The sequence below is a fragment of the Sycon ciliatum genome, chromosome 9 (genome assembly GCF_964019385.1).
Source record: "Sycon ciliatum chromosome 9, ocSycCili1.1, whole genome shotgun sequence".
Classification (NCBI taxonomy): Eukaryota; Metazoa; Porifera; class Calcarea; order Leucosolenida; family Sycettidae; genus Sycon; species Sycon ciliatum.
Genome location: NC_088651.1, coordinates 6,972,556 through 6,990,493, shown reverse-complemented (window position 1 = coordinate 6,990,493; position 17,938 = coordinate 6,972,556). Strand labels below are relative to the sequence as shown.

General features: G+C 50.1%; 1 protein-coding gene across 1 annotated transcript; it reads left to right on the top strand.

Moving 5' to 3' along the window:
• The first annotated feature begins 193 nt into the window (after positions 1-193).
• Positions 194-17,649, top strand: LOC135824962 (all trans-polyprenyl-diphosphate synthase PDSS1-like). Its single transcript, XM_065337702.1, has 9 exons — positions 194-514; positions 11,148-11,274; positions 12,028-12,158; positions 12,484-12,625; positions 13,420-13,531; positions 13,766-13,956; positions 14,448-14,561; positions 15,476-15,556; positions 16,370-17,649. Exons 1-9 carry the CDS (start codon positions 429-431, stop codon positions 16,508-16,510), a joined length of 1,125 nt encoding a protein of 374 aa, XP_065193774.1. The 5' UTR covers positions 194-428; the 3' UTR covers positions 16,511-17,649.
• Positions 17,650-17,938: the final 289 nt, after the last annotated feature.

Genomic DNA, 17,938 nt, shown 5'->3' with positions numbered 1-17,938 from the left:
CAAAGCTCGTGTGCATGATGCAAATCCTGACGTGTTGTGAAAGCAATAAAAATTAATCGACGTCATGCAGTGTAGACGTCATGTCTGGACTGGGGTCTGGACTTTGTTTTCATAGCAACAGCTTTTGCGAAAAAATTCTTCTTTTTTATCGCAAACCAGTGGCAGTATACTCGTCCTGCAGTGTTCATGCATGGTGTTGTTGATTTCGCAACACATTTTTTCCAGTCAAACCACTCATCCAACTCCACAAACTAGATCCTCTTGATCAAAGTACAATGTAGTTATAAGAGGAGGACTTGAGGGCGGTGGTTTGGTGTCCGAATAGAAATCAGCTTCTTCCTAAAGTAACAGAGCCGCGTATTGGCTAGGTGGAAAGTGTCCTACTCACCCAGTTGTAGAACTGTTGTAGGACGTTCAAGCTTTTCACTATGGCGTGCGTTGGTGGTTTTGGACTAGTGAGGCAGTTCCCTTGTGCACCAGCCAAGCAGTTGGTGCTCAGCAGCCTTAGATCGAGGTAAGCTGACCTAAATAATTTCAGCAATGATATTTTGAACTCCCCAGCTCTACCCAAATATGAATATTTTTCATGAAGTTTTTTGTCAACACATTCCATGTCCCATTGAAATAACGTTATCACGCACGCCTTCTTTTGTTAGAACGCTTAGGTCCCACCCACTGTGATTGTGAGCCTGCTAAGCTCGTAACAGTTACATTGACCTCCCCCTGCTGTTGCCCCATCAACGTAGGAGTGATAGCCACTCTTGGCATCCTGTAGGCATGCGTGCCACCTGCTCGTTCTGGGACATATGGGAAAAGCCAATACACTAGACTACTATACAGTGCATAACTGTGACTGACCTAGAAGAGTCCATATCGAGATGCACATGCACTGGTAACATAGGACCTGACCCCACATCCCCCACTCTGCACTGATAATAGCGATGTCAGAGTGCCGTGCCACGCGACCTCCACGCTTGTCGCTGGATTCCCTAGCAACCAGCTGAAATGATGGCACAAAAGGCCAGTACGGCAGAATGCCAGTCGCGGCTAGTGCGTGCAGTACTTGGCACGCGGGATATTCAAATGTGACCTGAAGACGTCAGTGACAAGCTTGGTCGTGACTATTGCCATGAAAATAGAAGATGAACTTTCGTATCCGCGTTTGTGCGGGCGCGCTGCGCCTACGGAGCTGGGAGTATGGCCGCCGACAAGTTAGCGTATGTTCAGTCGCCTTTTCATCTCTTGCACTGTGTGACTGAAAACTCTCCTCCCGGACTCCGCAGCAACACAACCGGATAGGACGGGAATATTATAATTATTAGGACTGAACAAACATGAAACGGGAAGTACAAAAAGGAAAAGACTACATACCAGCCGCCATCAAAATCGGGCTCAACACAACAACCGGCACTACATCATTGCGCAACAACTTTGGAGCATGCGCATGCTTGGCCAAGTCCTGTTACCATGGGACCACTCTATCACACTCCTCCGCCTGGTAACAGGGAAATTGTATCACCAAAGTGAACGGGCAAAGAAACATTCCAAGGGGACAAAAGTGGAAAGAAGGGACACAAAATGCGGGAAAGAAGACAACGGTCTCGCAGATGGACCATACACACAGATATACATAAAAGATGGCAAACAGCAAGTGAAGGGCAACCATACCGGAACCGAATAGAAAAGAGAATACCCACGCAACCAGAATAGATGCGGCACGAGCAGCCACAAAGCATATGGTGCAATGTACCGTCACACGAAAAAGTCCAGAATGACACATGCAGTACATGGAAGAGGAAACGGAGACTAACGAGCGAGCGGCATTGGACAAAACAGATTTTGCACCAAAACTAGAGACACACACACAGTGGTAATAGGACTCTACAAGGCATGTCATATGGATGCGGGAAAGGCCAGAATAACCAGCAAGAAACTGCAGTAAATGAACACAACGGTGTGAGTTACGTACGGAACCGACCAGGGACCTGCAGACTGGAACGGTCGCGCAAACCATAGCCATGGACGGGCGTGTCAGGCATGGCATCATGTACGGGGGGCGTCTGCAACACGAGCTGGACAACGGGGTCCCGGTCGTCAGCCTCCACTGCCGCCGGCGCGTCGGCAGGGCCATGCGCATCAGGAGCCTGTGGATCTCTCTTCAGCAAATCTACGTTCACCAGCTTGGAGCGACCATCAGCTGTGGCAATACGGACTGTCGACGGGGAGATGATGCGGATTACGTGCCATCCAGATTCAAAGGGGGTGAGAATCTTCGAATGCCGCTCCGGACGCCGAAGAAGGACGGCAGTGTCAACGGGGTATGGACACTCGGGCACGGGAGCATCGAGGAAGTCAAGCCGTGCTAGCTCAACTTCGAGGTGATCGCGCAGGCGGGCAGACTTCCGCTGCAACTTGTCCACCCAGGCGCTGTCGGACAGTTCAGTGGAATCTTGTTCGATGAGAAGACGGTGAGGCTGCCAGCCGTGCATGGCTTCCATCGGGCTAATCTTCGTAGCGGTGTGCGGGCGAGAACGGTAGTGGAACAACAGAAGCTCGAGGGCAGTCTCCCAGTCGTCATCATCCTCGAGCGTCTTGCGGATGATCGTCAACAGCGTCCGGTTGAAACGTTCCACAGAACCTTGTGACTGGGGATGTCGAACAGCGCCCCGCTGGACCGTGACGCCAAAGGACTTGAACAGGGCTGACACAATGGCATTGACGAACTCAGTGCCATTATCGCTACGCACAACCTCAGGCGCGCCCCATCGTGAGCAGATAGAGACCATGGCAGCAGCGACCTCCGCTGAACAGTGGCGCTTCATCGGGACAACTTCGACCCACTTGGTAAAATGGTCGATGCAGACGAGTACGTAGCGGTAACCAGAACGGCTGACACCAAGCTCCAAGGTATCGATGGAGACAACACTCCAGGGGCCGTTGGCGGAGACAGGTCGTGTCGGTGGCACACCGGGGCCACCACGAGGGTTTGCAGCCGTACAGGGGGGACAGCGGCGGATGAAGTCCTGACACTTCTCGGCCATGTTGGGGAAGTAACAGACACCCCGGAGAAACCGCCACATGACCTCCCAGGAGGCGTGGCCAGTCTGTTGATGGGCACCCCGAAGAACGAACTCTTCGATGTCATTCGGCACGACTGGTACTGACATGACCTCGTTAGGGGGTAGCTTGACGCTCCGCATCAGCACGCCATCCACGACGGTCAATTGCTGCTGAACACGCTGGAATGCCGGCGAATGGACAGCATGGCCGGCCACAAGGTCCTCGACGACAACCGGAATCACCTCGTCCTGCTGCTGCGCCGCGGCAATCTCGCCCAGGGTTAGGACACGCCAGGCGGCATCATCAGCGACAGCGGCGCCAACGACATCGGCATCACCAATCGGGCCAGACATCTTCGCAGTCTGGCGGGCAAAGCAGAGGAACGGCGGTGGGACACGTGTGAGCTGATCAGCAATGTTTTGCTGTGTGGGTACCCAGACCACGTCAACACTCATGCCGGACGAGTCGACGATATCGAGAATAACCTGCAGCCGGCGTTGCACGAGGACTTCGTGCAACCCACTGACGTGAACCCGCTTGATGTTGTCGAACAGAGAACGCAGCCACCCATGCACCGTCTGGGAGTCGGTCATTATGCACAACTTCGGGATACGCCAAGACGACGCGAGAGTGAGGCCCTTTACCACGGCATCTAGCTCGGCGACGTTGATGTGGCGTTTATCGGTGGCACCGCGGAGCCACGACTGGTCTTCGAGTACAGTACCATCAGCTTCGAGCACGACACCGTAGGCAATGCTGGAGGCGTCGCACCAAACACGCCAGTCTTGGGGATCGTCCGCAGTCCAGGCTCCATGAACAGGGTCGTCGCCCTCCACACGCTTTGCCGCATCGTGGCAAAGGTCGCACAACTCCTGGGGGACAGCTGCATCCCAGGCATCCGTTGTTGCAGACGCCAAGCGCTTCAGCCAGCTAGCCAAAGGGCGCAGATAGCCACAGACCGGATAATGACCAGTCAGTTGACCACACCACTGGAATACATTCCGCTTAGTCATCTGGGTAGGAGGGGGTTGCAGTGGCTCGCGTCGCTCCCACTGGCCATCGTGCGTCTGCAGACCAAGGACGCGAGTCGCATCAACGTCCACAGCAGGTTTCGTAGGCAATCCATGGGCGGTCAGCGCGTCCGCAAGGGCCTCCGCCTGATCTGTCGGCGTGATGATGTCATCAATGTAATTATCGGTGTCGGTGAAGTCACGGGTCACCCATTTCACAATAGTGTCCAAGACTTTCGGCGCAATGGCAAGGCCAAAGCCCATGCGCTCCATCACGTACTGTCGTCCTTGCCAAACGACCATCTGGAACCGCTGCTGGGTTGGGTGGATGCGAACATTCAGGAAGGCCTTACGGATGTCGACAATCTTGGACGCGCCTTTCCGTTGCCGCCACTCGCGAAGCTTCTCAGGGCACGCGGGTGCCTCCCGACCAGGGCTGGAGATGATCCGAACGTTCAGCGCACGGTAGTCCAAACACGGACGCACGGGTGTGGTAGGCTTATGTTCCTGACACACAGCCAACAGTGGCAGTACGGCGCCTGGTGGACCATGTCGATCAGCATCATACGGTACAAGCCATCCCTCCGCCAGCCAAAGGTCAATCTCGGCCTGGAACTTGGCCTCCTGCTCCGGTGACAACTTCTGGCGGGAGTATTCGCCAATACCAGAGCCAATAGGGGCTTGCGGTGGTGCGCCTGCCGACCAACGCCATTGGACTTCCCAAAAACCACGCTCGGCGTCGAAGGCGACCTCAGCATCACCCATGGACAGGGTGACATTCGGCCCATCTCGTGACACAGAGACATCGCGTGGCAACTTAGCAGAGCTCTCCGGGTTGTCAGACTCGGACGTGGTATCGGATGCAGTTGACGGATCACGCGGGCGACCAAACCATACGGTTGCGAGGACACCATCGGGGGCATAACCAAGGTGCACGCCACCCACGGAGGAGATAATGTCCAGTCCCAGAAGGATATCAGCGTCAACCACATCCAAGGTGTCGACAACGAGGAAATCAGCAGTAACTTCAGGCAGGTGCACTTTGTCATCGTCACGATGAACAGTCAACCGGACTTGCCCAGACACCACAACTTCCTGCCCATCGATGGCGGTAATGCGCGGGTTGGACTCTACGAGCTGAACGGGTACACCCAACTCGGAGACAACGCGATAGCTGATCAAGGACTTACTAGAGCAGGAATCCACGGCAGCACGCAGCCTGGCCTGGCCCTCACTATAGACATGAATCCTGGGCAGCGACGAACAGGGACTTGCCACGACACTGAGGCAGGCATTGCCCGTGGTCGACGAGCCCGAGCCCGCAGCACAGGCGGTACTAGTGGGCGTCTGAGAAGAACTGGCACCACCACTAGACTTCAGCTGAGGGCACTGACGCTTGACATGGCCGGGCTGCTGACAATGAAAGCAAACAGGAGGACGTCTCTGCCGGTTCGGGCAATCGCGCCGCAAATGCCCAGTCTGATGACACTCATAGCAGAGGCGACTAGGGGTGGAACTGCCACTGGGTCGTCAAGCAGGGCTGGCTGTCAGAGCAGCAACGGGTTCCTTGACTAAGCTGCCCGCAGCACAAAGGGCACGGGCCTGGGCTGCAACTGAGCTTACCGTAGCCCCAGCAGGTTGAGAGGCTGCATTCAAACGAAGCTGCACGGCGAAGTGAGGCGGAAGCCCCACCAGGAACTGCTCCAAGAGGATCGGGTCCTTGCCGTCCGCTGCCTCCTTGTGTCCACTCAGCCGTTGCAGCCGCCGAAGATCCGCCAAGTAGGCGTCGACAGTTTCGTCCGCACGCTTCCTCCGCTTGACAAACTGGTGGTAGGCATCGGCAGGGGTGACTGAAAATGACTCCACGAGCCGCTGCTTTACCTTGGCCTCGTCCTTCTGATCACCACTGGCCATCTCACACCAAACAGTGAATGCATCACCCGACAAATACAATGGGAGTACGGCCATCCGGGCTGCTGACGACTCAAGCTTCTGGATGCCTGCCACCACCTGGAACTTCTGCCAGAATTCATCCAGATTATCATCGCGCCCCCGAAAAGGTCGCAGCAAATTGTCCACGCGAGGACCCGACGCCATCACTATACAGGCCGTCGACCAAAAACACTGTCAGAAAAAACGAATAAGACTAGGTTCAGCAAACGGGTTTCGGCACCACTTGTGACTGAAAACTCTCCTCCCGGACTCCGCAGCAACACAACCGGATAGGACGGGAATATTATAATTATTAGGACTGAACAAACATGAAACGGGAAGTACAAAAAGGAAAAGACTACATACCAGCCGCCATCAAAATCGGGCTCAACACAACAACCGGCACTACATCATTGCGCAACAACTTTGGAGCATGCGCATGCTTGGCCAAGTCCTGTTACCATGGGACCACTCTATCACAACTGCCTGATACAGGTTTGATTTTAGTTCCATCGTGTTCCCCGTCGTCCAATTTAGTTTGCTGCCAAGTTTCACCGGCGTATCACGCCGCGCACCAGACTTGTAGTATTTTTCGCGACAGGTACTCCATTGCTGGATACAACGCCATCATGAGTGTTCGTCCAGCAAAGGGACCGGCGGTGAAGATGTTTTGTCGAGTCTTGGACTCAAGGAGGAGCAGCTATTGCAGGATAAGCCCCTGCCTAGCATGATCGGAAACGTTTCAAATGCATTGGTGTTAGAACTGATGAAGTTCAAAGCGGACCACCACCAGGATCATAATCTACTTGTCGAACTCTTCTTGCCTCGGAGAATGGCCAAATCACAACTCATACTTCGGCTACTCTTCAACAGTCTTCTTGAATTTCTCCAACAGTTTGCAGCAACAACAACAAAAAAACGGTACAGCTACGTTATGTACATTTTGTACAGTGCGCAAGATTATTCATGAGCCGCGATCCCTGTTGTCAAGACCGATTTTGTGCCGTGGTGAGATCTGGCTTGTGTACAGTGAGGCATGGTGCTTTTCGACAATGGCGGCGCTTACCCCGCGCACTCTAAACTGGAATAAGTCCACTATATTTGCTCCGATTTGCTTCAAACTTTGCCAGTATACTCTACTTGTCTTCAGGAATCGGATGGTATTACAATATTTGCCCGATTCTCAAAACAGAAATTTACCCTGACATCGCTACTGATAAAGAAGTCTACTGTTCTAGTCTCCCTAGCACATTGTACTTTGCAGTGAGAGAGCACTGACTAGTCTGATGTTCGGACTTCAATGCACACGTGTGCATGGAGTGTGGTTGTCAAGTGTAACGTGCTGTGCTGAAAATTGGTGATCAAGTGCTGTGTTGTGTATTCAACTTGTAACGATTGTGTAGATTGTGTGCTGAGCACACGCACAACACATAGGTTTTTCGCCAGTTGAACAAACCAATAAGATTATCAGAGGGCCTGTGTGTGTGTGTGTGTGGGGGGGGGGGGGGGGGGAGGGGGAGGGGTTCAGCTGTGGCACGGCTATACCACCCACACCATCCTGCATGAGACTGTCTGTTTCCGTTAGATTGAGTGAGTGACAGCAGTAGACTGCACTGAGTCAGTTATACTGCCCGCACCGAAATTATTGGTTGTATTCCGTCGTAACTGCTGGACAGTTGTGGATTGTGAACGAGCGGCGTCTCTAAAATGTCACCTCTTATTACATGTATCACAAAACGAGAAGGTTTGTTCTAATTGACACCCACTCACGGAGTCACCATAATGAAGGACGAACGAGCGGCATACAGGCAGTGCCTAAATACTAGTGTACAACTGTGTGTGAAGTTTTAGTGTGCATAATGCAGAGCAATGAAGCTAAACATTATGGTGATGAGCCTAGATTGTTAAACATGGTGATGAGCCTAGATTGTTAAACATGGTGATGAGCCTAGATTGTTAAACATGGTGATGAGCCTAGATTGTTAAACATGGTGATGAGCCTAGATTGTTAAACATGGTGATGAGCCTAGATTGTTAAACATGGTGATGAGCCTAGATTGTTAAACATGGTGATGAGCCTAGATTGTCGTAGCTAACATGACTGTGTAGTCAGGGACGGGCATACCTTGTCGGAGCGCTCCAACTTACGATTCAGCAGAGCACAGGAGGGTGTTGGCACAGAGTAGTAGTTTGTTGGACGGTGGCGGTGTTCTGTGCTGTGTACTGGGTGCTGCTCAGTCTCCATGCAGTTAACTGTGTTGACCCTGTTGAGTGACTGGCCTGATTGAAATGAAGTTAGAAAACAACAAGAGTACAAGTCAAAGAGTGGTCTGTAGATTTATCAACACGAGCGGTGTTATTTACTACATTAACCCGTCACCACCACGCACTCTCAGCTGAACCAATGCGCGAAGCACAGCAAGGACACTTCCGTCGACAGATAATTATTACGCCTCTAGACAGCTGTTTCGCTCCTTCAAAGGGGTGTTATGGTCGCAGAAACACCTCCCAGTGGCGACTACGTAATATATGAACTTTCTCTAATGTCTCACCCACATAATAGCTGTCCGTTGTTGTCGCTATGCAACGTCCCACCCTGTCTCCTAATATCCATTGCTGCACCAGGGTAACATTGATCACGGATCGATCAGGGATTGATATGAGGGTCCAGAGGTGAAACTGGAAATTTTCTGTCACACCTTTTTTTCTGTTCTCGTCGTCCGTGTGTAGTTGTTTGTGGGTGTGGCAGTTTTACTAGGTGAAATCCGACCCAAAGTACGAAGCCGGTGCCCTGTGACAGTTCTGATTACATCGCTGTATTTGTACTTCGAAGTATGTGTGTACGTGCAGCAGCATTCGCACCGCTTCTGGTGCACCAAGGGCCGTGGCAAGTCCAGGGCGCCAAATACCGTATTTCCCCGAGTATAAGTCACACTCGATTATAAGTCGCAACCCCACTTTCAGGCTTGAGCCATATTGTTTGGATAATGTCACTTCAGTAGTATTGTAGGTCATGCTCGGTTGTAAGTCACACCTCCTTTTTTGCCCTTGAATTCTACTGTAAAAAGGTGCGACTTATATTCGTGGAAAATACGGTATGCACTGTGGTGGGATTTCACTTGATTGTGCTGTAGTACCTGCGCCTCCTGTGTGAATTCTGAGCACTGTGGCTGTGGTGTTTTATGTACTTATCGCATTTCCAGGGCCTGTGTATGCTGGACCTGCCTTGTTTTGTGTGTGTGTTCTGGGTGTGTAGGGTGTGGTGCTAGTGTGATATTTACCACTAGGTTTGTGTTCCTGTCCAGTCTACAGTCTAGTGTGCTGTGATAGCTGTGTGCTAGCTTATCCCCTGTAACCACACCGACTTCATACTAGCAACAGTTGTTGCGTGTCATTGGCTCAGTTGTTGAACTGTTGCTGTTGGAGTATGTTCTCAGCTGTTGTTGTTGGAGTATGTTCTGAACTCTGGATGTTGAAGTGTGTTCTGAACTGTTGCTGTTAGAGTAGGTTCTGAGCTGTTGTTGTTGGGATGTGTTCTCAACTGTTGTTGTTGGAACATGTTCTGAGCTGTTGTTGTTGTAGTATATTCTGAGCTGTTGTTGTTGGAGTCTGTTCTGAGCTGTTGTTGTTGGAGTTCTGTTCTGAACTGTTGTTGTTGGAGTCTGTTCTGAGCTGTTGTTGTTGGAGTCTGTTCTGAGCTGTTGTTGTTGGAGTCTGTTCTGAACTGTTGTTGTTGGAGTCTGTTCTGAACTGTTGTTGTTGGAGTCTGTTCTGAGCTGTTGTTGTTGGAGTCTGTTCTGAACTGTTGTTGTTGGAGTCTGTTCTGAGCTGTTGTTGTTGGAGTCTGTTCTGAACTGTTGTTGTTGGAGTCTGTTCTGAACTATTGTTGTTGGAGTCTGTTCTGAACTGTTGTTGTTGGAGTCTGTTCTGAACTGTTGTTGTTGGAGTCTGTTCTGAACTGTTGTTGTTGGAGTCTGTTCTGAGCTGTTGTTGTTGAAGTCTGTTCTGAACTGTTGTTGTTGGAGTCTGTTCTGAACTGTTGTTGTTGGAGTCTGTTCTGAACTGTTGTTGTTGGAGTCTGTTCTGAGCTGTTGTTGTTGGAGTCTGTTCTGAACTGTTGTTGGAGTCTGTTCTGAGCTGTTGTTGTTGGAGTATGTTCTGAGCTGTTGTTGTTGGAGTCTGTTCTGAACTGTTGCTGTTGGAGTCTGTTCTGAGCTGTTGTTGTTGGAGTCTGTTCTGAGCTGTTGTTGTTGGAGTCTGTTCTGAGCTGTTGTTGTTGGAGTCTGTTCTGAACTGTTGTTGTTGGAGTCTGTTCTGAACTGTTGTTGTTGGAGTCTGTTCTGAACTGTTGTTGTTGGAGTCTGTTCTGAGCTGTTGTTGTTGGAGTCTGTTCTGAACTGTTGTTGTTGGAGTCTGTTCTGAGCTGTTGTTGTTGGAGTATGTTCTGAGCTGTTGTTGTTGGAGTCTGTTCTGAGCTGTTGTTGTTGGAGTCTGTTCTGAACTGTTGTTGTTGGAGTCTGTTCTGAGCTGTTGTTGTTGGAGTCTGTTCTGAACTGTTGTTGTTGGAGTCTGTTCTGAGCTGTTGTTGTTGGAGTATGTTCTGAGCTGTTGTTGTTGGAGTCTGTTCTGAACTGTTGCTGTTGGAGTCTGTTCTGAGCTGTTGTTGTTGGAGTCTGTTCTGAACTGTTGTTGTTGGAGTATGTTCTGAGCTGTTATTGTTGGAGTCTGTTCTGAACTGTTGTTGTTGGAGTCTGTTCTGAGCTGTTGTTGTTGGAGTATGGTCGTTCATTTTGTTCACTCTAGACTAGTACACTGTACATTTCATGCATAGTATGCTTTGCCTGCACATACTGTGTACTACTTTGCTTGCTTCCAATACATCCGCTGATGGTGCTAATAATATATCCGAGCTTTTGGCTGGTTTGTTCAGAAAGTGGAATACTTGTTCGCCCAGACTTCGACGTATGACTTATTTATTCTTCCCTTGTCCGTATCGAATGGAAGTTTTGTAAATGAGCCCTTTTTGTTCATGCTGTCTTTTCATTGAATTTCCGAAAATATTATTCTCATGCGTTGACCCCCCATCATGCAATGTATGTTTGTGTGTGGTGCTCTGTGCTCTGTGCTGTGTGTATGCGTTCACAGCTTACGTCATTGTTCATCTCGAACAGCTCACATCCTGCATGCGCCACCTGTAGCAATGGAGAGACTAGAAGACTGTCGCAACGCCGTCGCACAGGATATTAATCGATTGCATGGCAGTATACGAGATGTAAGCCATGTTTGTTACTTCCTCATTTGTCTCAAGTACAGCATAGTGGAGGTGATGGTGTTCCTGCATTCTCACTCTTTTCTCCCTCTCCCTCTCTCTCTCTCTCTCTCTCTCTCTCTCTCTCTCTCTCTCTCTCTCTCTCTCTCTCTCTCTCTCTCGCTCGCTCTTTCTGTCTGTCTCTCTCTCTGTCTGTCTCTCTCTCTCTCTCTCTCTCTCTCTCTCTCTCTCTCTCTCTCTCTCTCTCTCTCTCTCTCTCTCTCTCTCTCTCTCTCTCTCTCTCTCTCTCTCTCTCTCTCTCTCTCTCTCTCTCTCTCTCATACCCCCCCCCCCCCCCACACACACTCACCAACTGATTTTTGCCTTAAGCTGTGTTCCCAACTGGTGCGTGGACGCGGTGCGCTTGCGGTTCATGCGTGCCCACACGTGCGCTCAAGCTTTCACAAAAAACAGCAATCCGAGTCGTATTTAGCGCGTGCGACACCTTCGAGTACTAATTTTGTGACCCCGCCAGTCGAAGTGATTGGCATATACGCTGGTACGCGCCTGATACGCCCTGAAAATTCGGCGCGTTTCCGTACGCATGGCGCCCCAAAAGCCAGCAAAAATACGCACAAACCCGTGGTTTCACGCGTACAAACGCGTGGTTTCACGCGTACACGCGCCAGTTGTGAACACAGCTTTACTCTCCTTTCGTGCAGTGGGTACAAACAAAGCATGTATCTCTTCCATCCCGTTCTTGTTCTTGCCTTACAGGAAATCTCATCCAAGTTATCAAATTTATCCGAAGTTAGTCAGTATTACTTTGATGGTAATGGCAAGCACCTGCGCCCAATGATAGTGTTTCTCATGGCAAGAGCATGTAATCAACATTCATTGGGAAAGAGGTAAGCCGTGGTACAACTGACTATTGCCAGGATTTCTGCATCCTGTATGCGTGAACAAGCAAGTGAACAATGGATGTTGTTTGTGTGTGTTTGTGGGGGGGGGGGGGGGGGGGGGCTTATATGGCTGTGTCCCTTCTTGTTCGCCAATTGTTTTGTGTGCATGTTTGCTTGCAGTGCCAATATACACTTGCTTGAATTCTTACTCGCTGTCTTGTCTTCCCTCGTGCAACAATAATTTTGTGATACCACCACCTTGATATCTACTTTGTGTGTGTGCATGTGTGTGCATGTGCATGTGTGTGTGTGCATGATCTATGTTATCTAGTGTACTGCTAGATCACCAATACACTGTTGGACTGGTATCAGAAATGATCCACACCGCTAGTTTAGTCCACGATGATGTCATAGACAACGCTGAGTGCCGGCGGGGCAAGCCAGCCATCAATAAACAGTGGGGAGAGAAAATGGTAAGGAAGTGTCCTGTGTATTGTCTGTTATAGACCGTGTGCACAATGTGCAATTTCGCCCTACAGGTTTGTGTGTACTCTGTATACACTTCATTTTCATTGCGCGTCCAGTCCACTGTCTTCTGTACATCCTAGCAAGAGTACACAACACCAAGAGTGTGCAACTGCCTGCACAGCCTCTATCCAGAGCTGGTACGGCAGAACTTCGCATCACGCGACATGGTTCAATTGGTTACGCTGGCAAACAGTGCGAAGTGACAACAAAAGAGTTGGACCCAACACTGGGTTGCACACAACCCTGTATTTATCATGCACAGGGAGCAAATTTATCTGTACGGGTTTGTCACGCGATATGGGGTTCTGCCGTCGCTGGAGTTGCACACAGGTTATGTACTCTCAATGCTAGGTGTGCTCTGGCAGTAATGTAGAGGGGATTGCGCCTAATCGTAGCTGTGACCACAACTAGGAACGGGCTGACGTTCGCTCTCTGCTGTCGTATCTTGAGAATTTGAAAGCTTTGTAATAGTGAGACTATGATTAATTGATAATATTTGATTCCGAGATAAATTTCAGAGTGTCCACGGGTGTTGTCTTTTTGAAAACAATCATGTTGATCACATCACTTTTTCTGTGTGTGTGTGTGTGTGTGTGTCTCTCTCTCTCTCTCTCTCTCTCTCTCTCTCTCTCTCTCTCTCTCTCTCTCTGTCTCTGTCTCTCTCTCTCTCTCTCTCTCTGTCTCTCTCTCTCTCTCTCTCTCTCTCTCCGTCTTAACTGTGTGTTTACTTGTGGTGTAGACAATATTGGCAGGAGACTACATTCTAGCTCGTTGTACTCTCGCTCTGGCCAGGACACGTCATCCAGAGGTTGTAGAACTGCTCTCCAGGATCATTGAAGATCTTGTACATGGTATGTGTATGCTTGCCGCCATCTAGATGTCTATGCTTGCCATTTGCAATGCTAACCCAGATCTGTGCTATATTGGCTATGCTTGAAAAAAAACTTTACGACGACCCGCTCTTGCCCCGCTCTTCATGTTGGTTGCTTCAAGAACACTCTGTGCTTATTTCTTTCTTGCTGCTGCTGCTGGTGTTGGTATTGGTGGTGGTGCTGCTGCTGTTGCTGGCACTGGTGTGGCTCTAGGTGAGTTCATGCAATTAGGTAATCGTGAAGAGAACACAGATCGCTTTGCTCACTATCTGGAGAAGAGTTTCCGCAAGACGGCGTCACTGTTGGCACACTGCTGTCAGGCCGTGGCCCTGCTCTCCACACACGCTGTGGAGATACAGCAGGCAGCTTACTCATTCGGTCGACATACCGGTCTGGCATTTCAGGTCAGTTACTACCACTACACTCTGGACATGTATGCCGGGCGCCGGGGGGGGGGGGGGGGGGGGATGTGTGAGGTGGAGGGGGGAGGGGAATGTGTGAGGCGGGTATTGGTGGGGGGGGGGGGGGGGGGGGGTGAGCTCCTTTTGTTTCACAGGTTTCCATGGTACCCAAAAAAAGGTTGAATAGAAAAGTTGTAACCCATTGTTGTTGTTTTTGGAGTAGACTGTGTTGCTCTCTCCTGTCCGTTCCCATTTATGTGGGTGCATGTCTTCAATCTTCCTTTCCTCTTTTGTGCGTGCATGAATGGGGGTCTCTCTCGCTTTTGCTCCCCCTCCCTTCCTCTCTCTCTCTCTCTCTCTCTCTCTCTCTCTCTCTCTCTCTCTCTCTCTCTCTCTCTCTCTCTCTCTCTCTTCTCTCTCTCTCTCTCTTATACACACGAGTGTGCGTGCATACAGCTCCTAAAGTTCCATGATGCTGTGTTTGCCCTGTGTAGATCATCGATGATGTACTGGATTTCATTTCCACCACTGACACACTGGGCAAGCCAGCAGCGAATGACTTACGCCAAGGCCTGGCCACGGCGCCTGTGCTCTATGCTGCTGAAGAGGTACTAGCTTGTGCAGAGTTTTTCTATGCAGTATTTTCTCTCTCTATCTCTCTCTCTATCTCTCTCTCACTCACTCTCTCTCTCTCTCTCTCTCTCTCTCTCTCTCTCTCTCTCTCTCTCTCTCTCTCTCTCTCTCTCTCTCTCTCTCTCTCTCTCTCTGTGTGTGTGTGTGTGTGTGTGTCTCTCTCTCTCTCTCTCTCTCTCTCTCTCTCTCTCTCTCTCTCTCTCTCTCTCTCTCTCTCTCTCTCTCTCTCTCTCTCTCTCTCTCTCTCTCTCCTTTTCTTTCTAACCACCAGTACAGTACAGTACATACAGTACAGTACAGTAAAACCTGTGTTGGCAGACCATTACAGTATGACCTTGTGAGAGACCACCTGTTTTGGGAGACCAGGGACCAGCCATGTTTTAACATACATTACGACTGATGCAGACAGACCACCTGTCTTCAGAGACCGGTATTGTGTGCAGCATGAAGTTGAGTGGTCACTAAACACAGGTTTTACAGTGTAATTATGTACCAGTATTTGTTCATTTGGAAGCAGTTGAACAGGAACCAGCTCCAGCAGCTAATGAAAACAGGATGTATCTACAGCAAGAATTAGCTCCATATGACAGCAAGAAAGCTAATTGGACATTCTGCTCTCTGATGTCATTCTGAGAGCAGACACATGTGTGTATGACATAGTGTTTGGCTGTGCTCTGCCAGAGAAGATTGAAAGGCATGGTTTGCTGGCATGAATATGCAGCACATGCAAATGCAGTCATTCCGCCTGGGGACTATGCTCTACACCATACTTACTCCAACTGTGTGTGTGTGTGTGTGCGCGCGCGCGTGTGTGCGTGCACGCGCGTGTGTGTGTGTGTGTGTGTGTGTATGCGTGTGTTTGTTTGTTTGTTTGTTTTCCTGCTTACAGTATCCTGAACTGAATGATCTCATCATCCGAAGGTTCTCTATCAGTGGTGATGTAGAGCGAGCACAGGAGTACATAGCCAAGGTGTGTGTGTGTTTCACAATAATTATTGACAGTGCTGTTCAATCAAATCCGATCACGTGAGTCAAGTTTGTTCGAATCCCAGCTGTCTCCGGTGTAGGGCTGCACAGCGCCCGACGCGTGCTGGACTCACATGAGCGTATTTCATTGAGAAGCACTGTAGGTCTACCGATTGTCTATGCGTGCAAGTGAAGATCGGCTAGTGTTGGTGGCAGGTGTGTTGTGTGTGGTGTTCTGTGAGGACAAGGCCAGTGATCATTGGAGTCCGCTATGCAATACCTCTGTAGCTGCACCTGCATCCCTGACACAGTACAGTGAAACCTGTTTAAAAATGGGGTCCCCATTTACAGGTGGTCTCCTTACCCAGGGTCATTTGACTGGAAAAAAACATCCCTTGGTCCTGCTTGTAGTGGCCTTCTCCAACAGGTGGTCGCCTTTTCAGAGTGTTCACCTTGACAGGTGTTACTGCGTTTGTTTGTCACGGTCTCTGCTTACTGTTCTTCTCCCTCTGCTTTATCCTTTTCTCAGAGTTGGGTTTCTGTATCTCGTAAAAGAAAAAGAAAAACCTGGGATCACACGGATTGTACAGGTTATAGGAAGCTAGGCAGCTGCCAGTACCTACTCTTCCGGGCTAGCCTGGTTGTGGGAGGTCTTTCGTCTAGCAATTCACTGTCTTGCACATCTATGATGCACCAGCAATACTAATACTGTGTCCTTGGGCTGTGTGGCCATGTGTTCTGTTTGCTGCTGCTGGTGGTGGTGGTGGTGTCTGTGTCGGTGTCGTTGTCGCTGTTCCTCTTGTTGGTGTTGCTACAGAGTCGTGGCATAGAGCGTAGTCGTGAGTTAGCCCAGCAGCACTGTGAGCAGGCACTGACAGCACTCCGACACCTAGACGCCAGTGATGAACGGCATGTACTGCAGCACATCACCGAGGACATTCTACATCGCATCAAATAGTCACGCTTGTGTTATGTGATCACGTCGCCGCTGCCACCGGCTCAGGTGTAGTACGTTACTGTGCTCTGGCCCTCAGCAACTGCAGCAACAGCAGTGGAAGCACCAGCAGTAGCAACGACAGCATGCCCTGAGCACTGCTGCTAGACCCTGCCTGTAGGCCAGGGTCTCGGTGCCAGTTTGTCCTGCCTCGGTGCTTCCAGCTCGCGCCAGCCCGTTCAGAGATCACAGTGATTCAAAAATGTTTCATTGTGCATTCACAGGGCGACCCATCGTGTGTTTGTGTGCACGCATACTTGTAAGTGCCCGTGCATGCACACATGTGTGTGTGCGCGCGTGTGTTTGTGTCAAACGCAGGTAAACTATTTCTGCATTGCAACACATCATGTGACCCCGCGGCAGTTGGTATGGTCCCATCTCAGTTGTGGTGGTTTACCAGTGTAGCTGAAGAGCTATGCGTGGTGCCGTGAGCCAGTATTGACTGGAGCATGCACTGCTATGCATGGTGTTGTGAGCCAGTATTGACTGGAGCATTCACTGTGTGCATTGGGATCACAGGGCTCCAGGATGAATCTAGCGGTGTCGCCGCCGAGTATTGAACATTGGGCTTTCATGCTCTCTCCCTCTCCTCTCCTTTTTTCTCTCTCTCTCGCTCTCTCTCTCTCTCCCTCTCTCTCTCTCTCTCTCTCTCCTCTCTCTCATCAGCTTAACTAATTATCCTATATTGTTTTGACGTCACTTTGACAGTGACGTACATGTAGTAGATTTCCATTTCAAAGTTCAACTGACATCATGCAATCATGCGACATGCCATCATGCGATCATGCGATCATGCGAATAGACGTTTTTTTTCCATACTGAATATAGACGAACACGTTTATGTTGTTCTCTTTCTCCGGTGACTGTGTCAGCTAGGAAGCAATCCCTACGGCTCTGCGTCACGGGTATTTATTGATTGATATTTTTTTGCCCCTGCCTCATAGATCAAGACCTCCTCGAGAGTATTCAATTTTAATCTCCTTGCTTGTTTTTATTGCTATCTCAATCCGGGTGCAGTGCAAGCACGGCACACTTTACCATTGTTACTTCCAACTCTTGTCTCATCTTCTCTCCAGCAAAGCTGCCGCTGGCTTGGCTTTAGATTGCCTATTGTTGTGTCTGCCTGGCGTGTTCGTTGCGACCAGGGAGTCGTAAAATACCGGTATTTTACGACTCCCTGGTTGCGACACACATCTTAGCATTTGCAGCTAACGTTACTACTGGGTAGACATTTTCTTCTCCGGTAGAATGTTCCGCCTTGTTTCTCCTTCCTCAGGCAGAAACAGCAAGAGTTCAGCCCTCGGCAAGCCAAGAAGAAACACTTGCTGAACTCTGATGATAGGCTAATAAAAGTAATCATTCCAGGAGGGGATGGTGATCGGGGTTTGGGAT

Bases quoted from the DNA above. Each gene is read 5' to 3' on its own strand.
- LOC135824962 (XM_065337702.1), top strand. From the start codon at position 429: ATGGCGTGCGTTGGTGGTTTTGGACTAGTGAGGCAGTTCCCTTGTGCA. The intron at 12,159-12,483 runs GTAAGCCGTGGT...TATGTTATCTAG, and splicing joins CAACATTCATTGGGAAAGAG to TGTACTGCTAGATCACCAAT. The intron at 13,957-14,447 runs GTCAGTTACTAC...TGCCCTGTGTAG, and splicing joins ATACCGGTCTGGCATTTCAG to ATCATCGATGATGTACTGGA.